This window comes from Cervus elaphus, chromosome 6, assembly GCF_910594005.1.
Source record: "Cervus elaphus chromosome 6, mCerEla1.1, whole genome shotgun sequence".
NCBI lineage: Eukaryota > Metazoa > Chordata > Mammalia > Artiodactyla > Cervidae > Cervus > Cervus elaphus.
Window position 1 is genome coordinate 2266090 of NC_057820.1, and position 12485 is coordinate 2278574.

Below are 12485 nucleotides of genomic sequence, written 5' to 3' on the forward strand. Positions count from 1 at the left end.
TGGTCTGTGCGAGGGTGGACGTGACGAGCCTGTGTGGCCCTCCCTGGCAGATTACTTCTGTGCGCTGGGCTCTGGGCAGCACGTGGAACCAGAAGGCTGCACGTGAGGAGCGGGACCAGTGTCTCTTTCGGGTGGCCTGGGGCCCTTTCTGGGCAGCGCTGGGCAGAGAGCCGGGGCTGCGGGTCAGGGGGCTGCTCCAGCGGGCACCCCAGTGGTCGGGGCGCCCCAGCGGCTCGGGCCCGCCCACCCCAGGCCTCTTCACCCCAGAGCTGCCCGGGGAGGGACGTCCGTCTGTCTGGACTGGCCGCTTTGCCCCTTGGTCTGTGGGCTGCACAGACAGACGCCTTTACCTTTTAAGGCTCTGGTCGCCGTCGTCCCTGTGAGAGGAAGGCTGAGGGAGGCCGTGGTCTTCCCCTTTCTCCACATCTTCCCTTTTCTCTCTCGGAGGCTGGTCACCCTGAGCTGGGCTCTCCCTGCGTCACTCTTGTGGAGACCGCGCTGTCGTGCCTCTGGTCTCCTCGCGTGCCTACGGGCGGCTCCTTTCTCCCCTCCAGCCCACAGCAGTTCTCTGGGCAGACGTGGAGGCCGGGCTCACCTCCTCCGGCAGTTGCATCCCAGCTGCCACCGAGGCCGCGTTTCCCACCCCTATCTGCAGACCCCGAGACGAGGACGAGCCCCCGCTCCTGCCTCAGGCCCGACCCTGGAGCCCGGAGGTCAGCAGGCCCCTGGGCTTGACCCTCTGAAACCCTCTGAGTCCATCTGAGCTCACACTCCTCGCCTGCCTGCCCTCCTGCCTGGGGCCCTGGGGACCCTAATTCCGTGCCATCCGCTTTGGGGTGCCCGCCCCGGATGGTGGGCCCTTAACTTGCTGGGTTGGTTTCCAGCCCTGGCAGGAGTGCCCGGGTGGCAGGTTTGCAGTGGTAGGCGCCCCGTGTCTGGAGGAGCCTGGGCTTGGCTGAGGAAGTGGAAGCTGTCCCAGCAGTCCCCCCACTTCCTGCGGCCCTGACCCAGGACCACCCCCCCGCCCCATGGCTGGGTCTCGGCCTTCATGAGAAAGCGTGTTGTGAAGCTGGGCCAGGGGGCCTGGGCTCTGGCTCAGTCAATGGCTGTTGATGCAGAAGGCGCTTCTGGTGCACGGGTCTGTCCGAGGCTATGCCTGGTGCCAGCTCACCCGCCGGGCCAGTGTGTATGCTGGCTTGGGTTGTGGGCGTCCAGCTGTCTGTGGGGACGTGCCCTCTGTGACGCCCGCCCTGCCCACGCAGTGGAGGTGCGGGTCTTCCTGCAGCCGGGCCAGCTGGTGGGGAAGGTCTCTGTCTTGATGTAGCAGGAAGGCCAGAGGTTCCTTGTGTAAGGTCAGATGCTGCCCCCAGCCCGCAGTGTTCATGTGGCGCCCGCTTGCCACCTCGTCCGTGTGCCTCTGGACTTTTAAAGGTTTTGTGATGAGTGATCTGGGGCTTTTCCAAGGGCAGGGCAGAAATGCTAGCTGTTAAATTCTTAGGAAAATGCTGTGACTGTGGGTTTTCATTCTCTTGATTTTACTGGGGCTTGAAGAGCTCTTTGGGACACACACACACACACACACACACACACACAGAGGAGAGGCTCAGAGCCTGTTCTGAGCTGGGCCCTGCCCTTCTGACCACAGGCTCCCTGCCCGTCCCCGTGCCGCCCTGCGTCCGGCCGCCCCGTCTGTCGCTGGGCAGCGCTGAACACACCCGTGCTTCTGTTGTCGCCCCGGCCTCGGGGTCACGGGGACCCTCTGTGGAGGTCAGGGTTTGAACTGAGCACCTCTTCTTGGCCTGCACGTGAGCGTTTCATGTTGTTCTATTATGTCTTATCCCATTTTTCCCGCAAACGCTGCTTATGACCCACTGAATTGATTTGACGGCTCCTTAGAGGGAGAAGGAAATGGCAACCCACTCCAGTATTCTTGCCTGGAAAATCACATAGACGGAGGAGCCTGGTTTAGGCTACAGTCCATGGGGTCGCAAAGAGTCGGACATGACTGAGCGACTTCACTTTCACTTTCAGAGGGAGAAGGAAATGGCAACCCACTCCAGTACTCTTGCCTGGAAAATCCCATGGACGGAGGAGCCTGGTAGTATAGAATCCATGGGGTCTCAAAGAGTCGGGCACAACTGAGCAACTGAACTTAAACTTAGAGGGTCGCAGCTGAGTGGGAAGACCCCTGCGCTCGAGGTGCAGAGGGCAGGCGGGCACCTGGGTGGGACCAGCACAAGGGCCCCCCTGTTCAGTGGCCCTCTGTCCCACCCCTGGGGTCTTCCCAGGGGTCCCCCCACCCCGTGCCCTGCTCTCTTCTGTGGTCTGTCCAGCAGGGAGTCGCCTTAAAACTTAGATGAGCAAAGCTTTAAAAGGCGAAATGAATATAAGTTAGATGCAGATTGGATTGCTGAATTCTTAAGGTTTTTTCCCACTGGAATTGTTTGAATTTCTTTTCTTTTTCTCAAAATGTTTGATACCGTTGGGCAAGTTGCAGGCCTTTGCCTCTTATTTAAGAGTCAGAGATGGTTGTTTAATATTTCTTATGCCCAAGGTAGGAAATTTTTTCGTTGGCTCAAAAGTGAAAATGTTTATAACTTTGTATTCCTGTATACTAAGTAATTATGAAATGATATAGTCTAATAACTGCTATTGTTCAATGTTACTGACAGAATCAGCCTTGATAAATCAGAATCAGCATTCTTCATGGAAATCAACTTTCAAAACGTTAATTCAGAATGAAATATCCACGCCTGTGTGTGGTCCAGATGAATGTCCTGCTGGGAATAAATCCCAATCAGTTAGCACTGAACTGTTGGGCTGACCTGAGGAATAGAAATTGTTTGAACTTAAATTACTTATCTAAAATAAATACTTTAAAATGTTTAGAAACAAATATATTTATGTTAGTGTAAACTCCAGGCTTGGGGAGCAGCAGACCTTTTTAGAGCTGTTTAGTTATGGTTTGTGTTTAAATCTGGAGTACAGAAAAATGCTCACTTTCTCCGACCTTTTAGCTGGTGGCTTTTTTCTCTTTTTTTGTGGCTGCACTTGTTATAAGAATAGCATGCCAACATGAGAATGTGGGAAGAACGCAAGAAGGACAGGCTGGTGAAAACACGTCATTAATACAGATTATGCTGGCTATCAGAACACAGGCATGTAAAGTTTTTTGTTTAAGAATGCCAAGAAATTTGGGGGTGCCTCATTTCAGAAGTGCTGAACTGTTGCAAGCTAGGCTTGAAAAAGGTGATTTGGTCAGAATTGGGCATGTCAGCCCCAAGGCCAATAGAACGATTTGGGGGTTCACTGTTCCCCCAGCTGTTGCGGCAAGCTGCCTGCCTGCACCTCCGCGTCTGCCCCTACATGGAGCGCTGGCCACCTACCCCCCACGACAGCGCCCGTCACCTTTGCGGCCCCGTGTCACCCCTTTCAGCCTCAGCTCTGGTTATAATACATTATAATATATAATATATATATATATATACACAGAGCCCCGTGCGCGCTCCGTAGCCTGCTCCTGTGCCTTCTCAGGAGGGCCGGGGGTCAGGCGCCGACGAGGGACGCAGGGCCCCTTCCGGGCGTCAGATGGCAGTTCAGGGTGGCCCGGCCGCCCCTTCCCGGTGTGTGCCTGTGGACAGAGCCGGTACCGGACGGCAGGTGGTCTGGTCGGAAGTCCTCACCTGCTTCTCCAGGAGTGTGAGCTGGAGGACGCCGTGGTTTTCCGTCCAGGGGATGGCACGGCGTGTCTCCCTGGTTTTCCGTCCGGTTCGTGTCTGACGGGGGCGCAGACAGTCAGCAGGTTGACAGGTCGTGAGCAGACGGGGGAGACGGCAAGGAGGGCTGTGCCGCTGCTTCCCGCCGGCCTTCCCGGGGATCCTGTCAGAGCCGCCCCGGGAGCCTGCCTCTCCTCAGGGGCCCTGGGCGGAGGCCAGGGTGGGCAGGCCTGGCAGCGCTGCGGGGGGACCCTCAGTGCACACACACACACACAACACACACAACAGACACCACACACACACCACACATCACATACACACACACACACCACACCACACATAACAGACACCACACACATACCACACACACCACACACCACACACAACAGACACCACACACCACACACACACCACAAAACAGACACCACACACCACACCACACACACACCACACACACACCACACACCACACATATACACACCACACCACACATAACAGACACCACACACAACACACACAACAGATACCACACACACCACACACCACACACAACAGACACCACACACCACACCACACACACCACACACACACACACCACACACCACACACATACACACCACACCACACACAACAGACACCACACACAACACACACAACAGATACCACACACACCACACACACCACACACCACACACAACAGACACATCACACACCACACACACAACAGACACCACACACCACACCACACACACCACATACCATACATACACACACACACACACACACACACACCACACCACACATCAGACACCACACACCACACACCACACACAACAGACACACCACACACAACACAGACACACACACACACCAGACACAACATACCACACACACACCACACACAACAGACACTACACACACACCACACACAACACACCACACACACACCACACACACACCATACATCACACACACACACCACACGCCACACACATACCACACACCACACACAACAGACACCACACACATGCCACACACACACCACACACAACAGACACCACACACACATACCACACACACACCACACATCACACACACCACACACACCACACACCACACACCACACACACACCACACACACCACACACACCACACACACACACACCACACCACACACAACACACACACCACACACCATACACACAGACACCACACACACCACACACACCACACACAACAGACACCACACACACGCCACACACACACACCACACCACACACACACCACACACCACACACAACAGACACCACACACACACACCACACACCACACACAACACACACACCACACACCATACACACAGACACCACACACACCACACACACCACACACAACAGACACCACACACACGCCACACACACACACCACACCACACACACACCACACACCACACACACATACCACACACACCACACACAACAGACACCACACACACACACCACACACCACACACACACCACACACCACACACACCACACACACATACAACACACGCACCACACACCACACACAACAGACACCACACACACACCACACACCACACACACATACAACACACACACCACACACAACAGACACCACACACACACACCACACACACCACACACACATACAACACACACCACACACCACACACACACACCACACAGACACACATCACACACACCATACACACACCACACACACACCACACATACCACACATACCACACACCACACAGACACACACCACACACACGCCACACATCACACACACCACACACACGCCACACGCTACACACCACACCACATACACCACACACACCACACACCACACCACACACACCACACACAGACCACACACACCACACCACACACCACACACCGCACACACCACACACCACACACACAACAGACACCACACACCACACCACACACACCACACACCACACATCACATACACACACACACACACCACACCACACATCAGACACCACACACCGCACACACCACACACCACACACAACAAACACACCACACACACAACAGACACACACACACACACCACACAACAGACACTACACACACACCACACACAACACACCACACACACCACACACAACAGACACCACACACACAACACACACACACCACACATCACACACACACACCACATGCCACACACACACCACACACCACACACAACAGACACCACACACATGCCACACACATGCCACACACACACACCACACACCACACACAACAGACACCACACACATACCACACACACACCACACATCACACACCACACACCACACACACACACCACACACACCACACACACCACACACACCACACACCACACACACAGACACTACACACACACCACACACAACAGACACCACACACACCACACACAACAGACACCACACACACACCACACACCACACACACACACCACACAGCACACACAATAGACACCACACACACACCACACACACACACCACACACCACACACACACACACCACACACCATACACACAGACACCACACACACACCACACACACCACACACACCACACACAACAGACACCACACAAACGCCACACACACACACCACACCACACACACACCACACACACACACCACATACACACACACACCACACACACCACACACAACAGACACCACACACACACACCACACACCACACACACACCACACACCACACACACCACACACACATACAACACACACACCACACACACCACACACACCAGACACCACACACACACCACACACCACACACACCACACACACCACACACCACAAATATACACACACCACACACACACCACACACCACACACACACTACACACACATCATACACATGCCACACACACACACCACACACCATACACACACACACCACACACCCACCACACACCACACACACACCACACACACACACCACACAGACACACATCACACACACCATACATACACCACACACACACCACACTTACCATACATACCACACACCACACACTACACAGACACACACCACACACACGCCACACATCACACACACCACACACACGCCACACGCCACACACCACACCACATACACCACACACACCACACACCACACCACACACACCACACACTGCACACACCACACACACACCACACACCACACACACACCATACACACACAGAACACACACATACCACACACCACAAATATACACACACCACACACACCACACACCACACACACACTACACACATACCACACACACACACCATACACACACGCCACACACACCACACACACACACCACACACACACACACCACAGACACACACCACACACACCACACACACACCACACACGCCACACACCACACACACACACCACAGACATACACCACACATGCCACACACCACACACACACACCACACACGCCACACACATGCCACACACACACCACACACACCACACACACACATACCCCACACACCACACACACACCACTCGCCACACACCACACCACACAGACCACACACAGACCACACACACCACACACCACACACCACACCACACACACCACACACAACACACACCACACACTGCACACAGCACACACCGCACACACACCACACACACCACACACACCATACACCACACACACACCACACACCAAATACACCACATATCACACACACCACACACACACCACACACCACACACCACACACCCCACACACCGCATACCACACACTACACACACCACACACCACACACACACTACACACACCACACACACCACACACACGCCACACACCACACACACCACACACACACCACACACACATACCACGCACACCACACACACACCACACACACCACACATATACCAGACACCGCACATCACACACACACACACCACACCACACACACACACACACACACACACCACACACCACACCAGACAAACCACACACACCACATACCACACACACCACACACCACACCAGACACACCACACACACACACACCACACCAGACACACTATACACACACACACCACACACCACACCAGACACACCACACACACACCACACATACACCACAGACACACACGACATACACACACACACCACACACAACAGACACCACACACACGCCACACATACCACACACACACCACACACAGATAAACACCACACACACAGCACACAGACACCCTACACACACACACCCCACTCACACCCTCCCCCACACCCCCGCCAGCACACACACACAGCACACACACTACACACAGATAAACACCACACACACACCACACACACATAAACACCACACAGAGACACCACCCACACACACACCACACACACCACACACACACAGACACCACAGTACACAACACACACACCACCGCCCCCCCCCCACACACACACACAAGGCCCACCAGCTGTGACTCCTCAGGTGCCAAGAGCTCGGAAGTCCTCTCGGCACAGTTGCCCAAAGTTCAGAAAGGGAAGGAAGTACGTCATCTGAAGCTGTGTCTTACAGATTCTGAGCCCCTCCTGGAAAATACTGAACAACTGAGGTTTGGACCAGGATGCGTCTTCCTGGTGGGTGTCCTGGAGGAGTCCCGGGACGGGGTGGGGGTGGGCCCGAGGCACGGGGCGCACGTCCTCAGAGCAGCTTCGCCCGTGGCCTGGCTGCTCCTCTCAGCCGCCTCTGCGCTGAGGCGCAGAAATGCTGTCAGGGCATTTCTTTCAGGTCGGTCTTTCAGTTCCCAGATTTTCTCTTCTGTCCCCGATCTCTGGTAACCTCTCTACAGAGTACCTCTCTGCAGTTTCAACAATTGTAGATTTCATTGTCAATCCTCCTATAGTATTATTTTTAAATCTACCACCCTGCTTCTCCCTTTTTTATTGAAACCTTTGTGTCCTCACAGTTTCATAGTCACTTGACATCTGCATTAGACCTCTCCAGTATCTGAGATTCTGTGCCTTGCTGTTTCTGCTGGTTCTTTCTCAGGGGGTTTCCCCTGGGCTTGGGGGATTTTTGAGCTCACCTCTAGGTGGGCTCATGCTCTGGGAACTCCTGTGGGCCTTGCAGGGCCGCTTCTTCCCAGAAGGTTTGTGTTTGTGGCTGTGGAGCTGGGCTCTTCACCCCGGGAGCGTCCAAGTGAGGGGACGCACCCCTCAGCCCTGTGGTGCTCCGTCCCCTCCCCGCTCCTCCCTCGGGGCCCCTTGCTTCCTTTCGAGCAGTGTTGTGTTAGAAAGCAGGTTTGTTTCTGTGCTGGCTTCACAGTGTTTCTGTCAATCAAAAGCTGCTCTAAGGCATGTTTGGGGGCCTTTACCTGGATCTGCTCACCCTGCACCAGAGGGCCCCCCACCGGAGTCTCTGCAGCCGCGAGCCCGCCCTGCTGGCCCTGTCCCCGCTGCCCAGCCAGCCCAGCCTCCCCATGGGCAGCCTGCGCTCACCGGCTACCTTCTCGGCCTCAGGGACATGCCTCTCTCCGGGATCTTGAGTTTCAGTGCATTTGGGGGATGTGTGTATACATTTTTTACTGCATTTTGTCTATAGTCTGCTAAAGCCTGAGGCTTCAGTTTTAGTTGTGACCATACAGGGAGTGAACCACGTCCTTCACATTGATGGATTTTGCGTTTTCTGACTTGCTTTTCAGAAGTTATTATTGATGGTATTTCTGCTTTTGTGTATGGCCTTGCAGAGTTTCCTCTCACAATCTCAAGGAGTGATTTGCCTGCAATATTATTTAATTTCCCCAGGATCATAGGTGACTTGTGGTGAACATGGGTAGGAGGACAGCATCCGCGAGCCCTCGTCCACCCTGGGGTGGGGACCCCCCTGCTTCTCCAGCAAGAACAGATCCCGCTGTGCGGGGGCTGCAGGCTCCCTGGGGTCTGCTCTTTGCTGCCTGCCTGGCAAGGTGAAGGTTTAAAAGCTGGATCCACCATAGCCTGTGCTTTTACTGTTGAAAAATATCTTGATAAGGTACCAGGATGCAGTAGCAGAGTGTTTGTGACCCAGGACTCAAGATGGTGTGAAGCCGTGATGAACCCGATCCTAGGGCAGGATCCTAGAGGACAGCCCCCTGGGGGAGGAGGGCGGCTCACTGGGCTGGGCAGGGGTGAGCCCCAGGAGGTGGGGGCCCCCGTCTTCCAGGTCGGGGGTTGGGGGGCGCTGGACTGTGGACGGGAGGCCAAACAGTGTATAGGGTGTGCAGTTGATATGGATCACTCTTTTCACAATTTGGCCACAGACACCTGCTTTTGCCCCTGGGTGGGGGGCTGTCCCTGGAAGCACTGGTCTGGCACCTCCTCCCCACCTGTTTGCTCTTGGCCTTGGGGGTCTTGAGACGTGCCCCCAGCTGACTGGGGAGGCCCCGGGCCTGGGAAGGGGCTCCCCGTCACTCTCCACGCCCGGCTCTCTGGTCTCCCCTTGCTCTGCAGAGAGGAAGGCGTGCAAGGCCCGGGGCTTCTGCAGCGGGCTTCTTCTCAGGGCGCGACTCGGGGGCCAAGATGCTTGGGATGCTGGCTGCCCTAAGGCCTGTGGGCCCTGTGTGGCTGCCTTGGGGCCCTGGCTGCCTCTGGCCCGCCGGGCTGTGCCTGGGCTGTGACCAGGACTCATCACAGAGGTGCTGAACCCACTCCCTTCCTGCGGGGAGGCTCCCTGGTGTCTGTGCTGCCTCCCCAGGCCCCTTCCCCTCTCCTGACTTCTCTGAAGCCCCTCCCTCCACAGCCCCAGGGCCCCTCCCTAGCCTCAGAACTGCGTCCTCAGGAGGACTTGCTCAGTCATCCCGTCAAAGAATTTGCTCAATTGCTTGGAGCTCTCGGGACCCTGCCTGTTGTCCCAGGACCTCCCTCCACCACCTCCTCCCTCCAGGCCTGGCTTGTCCCCACCTGCCTGCCCAGGGTGGCTGGCTCAGAGGTCCAGGCTGGCTGCAGGTCGGCCCCCCTCAGCCACCACCACTGAGGCGGATCTACCCCCGGGTGGGCCTGGGTTGAAAGCGCGGAGCAGGACTGCCATGTGCCCCGGGCCGCGCCTCACCCTGGATGGACGGAGGGCAGGCCTGCCTCCTGGACTCGGGTGTGCCTGGCAGACTCAAGCCCAGGCTGGTCAGCCCGACCTCTAAGGCTGTTCAGAGGCTGTTACGAAGCCTGCGGTGTGGGGCGTGACGGGATCTGTTCTCCAGGGAGGAAGGGGACGGTCGCCCGGCCCGCGTCCTGGCCCGGGGGCGGGGCGGGGCTCACCCAGGAAGCGGAGGGCCACGGCCCAGGAGGCGGCGTGCCCGGGCACCTGCTCCCAGAACGGGCTTGGCCAGAGGCTGGCTTCGCTCCTCACGTGGACGTGCTGTTTTCTGACCGGTCATGAGGCCCAGTTAACTCATGTCTCTCTCTCTTTTCTTTCAGTCCGCAACTGTGTCCGACGGTGGTAAGTCACAATTTCTAATGTCTATTTTTTTATTATTTTTAACGAAGTTTTCAAATGTGGAGTGTATTTGCTGTTGACTCACTCTGATGTTTTCTTGTCATTTCCACCTCTGCGGGGTTGGGGGTGGTTCCCCTGGGCCCGCTGGGGGGCCGTCACCCCCGGCCCACGACCATGTTTGGGGAGCAGTCTGTTGGTGCGGTGTCTTGACAGCGTCTGGGCTCGTCCCCACGTATCCCGTGGGGGCAAGTAAAGGCCTGCCGCCCGCGCGGCGGAGCAGCTTCTCGACCAGCGAGCCAGGCTTCAGAGCGCTCGCCAGACTGGGGTGGCTCTGGAAGTTCGGCGAGACGCTCAGTGGCTGAATTTCTGATTCTTAGGAAAAGTTCAGTAGATGATTGGAACCTGTGGGACAAAGAGGAAAAAGCTTTCTTTCTGCCTTTAAGTGATTCCGTTCAGGGGATTCTTTTACTAGGACTGACCTGAAAGGAGGTGGCCAGAGACTTCCTGTTTCACTTAAGTGATTCCTCTGATGTAACCCTTATCCCTTGGGCTCAGTGAGTTCTTAAAAACTCTCCAGGCTGACTTGGAGGGTTTCTCCCGAAGGTTCCTTGTTCCTTACAGCACTCGTAAAAGCCCTTATGCTCACAGGTTTGTTTCTTTTTACGTGTTTTTAACGATTCTATTCTGTCTGTTGACCGTTGAATCTTACAGTTTGTCAAAATGTATCAGCATTTTATTTTCATTGATGTGCTAACCGGAGGGGCCAAGAAGTGCCAGAGCTGGGGGGTCCTGGGGTCAGGGTTACCCTCTTTATTGTGAGCTGAAGAGAAACCAAGTTTTCTGGGTTTCTGTTGTCCAACAACTGCTGACTTCAGTCGTGGACCTTAGAAACGGAGGCTGGTGGGAGGAAGGCGGGTGGGCGCAGAGCCACCACGGAGAGCCACCAGTCACCCTCTGCCCGTCGGGGTCCGTCCAGCTGTGGGAAGTATGAGCAACGCGCTGAAACCTGAAGCTGAGACCAGATGGGTCCTAAAGGTTGTGTTCACAAATTTTTTTTTCTAGTTAAAGAAATTATGTTAACCTGTCTTATGTACAGTGATAATCTTGTCATTTAATCACCTTAAGCTAGGAGTGGGAAAAACTTCCTTAATGGAAGGAAATAGGACCTGTAACCAAACCCAGGATAACAGTGAGTGGTTTCTACAGTATTCTGTTCACGTTAGCCTTTCTCCTGTGTGCTCACTTAGCTTTCCTGGTGG

At 55.3% G+C, this 12485-nt stretch overlaps 1 protein-coding gene across 4 annotated transcripts in view; it reads left to right on the forward strand.

Annotated features, from left to right (window-relative positions):
* Positions 1 to 12485, forward strand: part of RGS12 (regulator of G protein signaling 12) — a 119491-nt gene that overhangs the window by 55778 nt on the left and 51228 nt on the right. For all 4 annotated transcript variants that reach the window (XM_043906053.1, XM_043906052.1, XM_043906055.1 and 1 more), the window contains one exon: positions 11208 to 11229. In XM_043906053.1, the coding sequence (XP_043761988.1) occupies positions 11208 to 11229 (22 nt within the window). The remainder of the gene's footprint in view (positions 1 to 11207; positions 11230 to 12485) is intronic.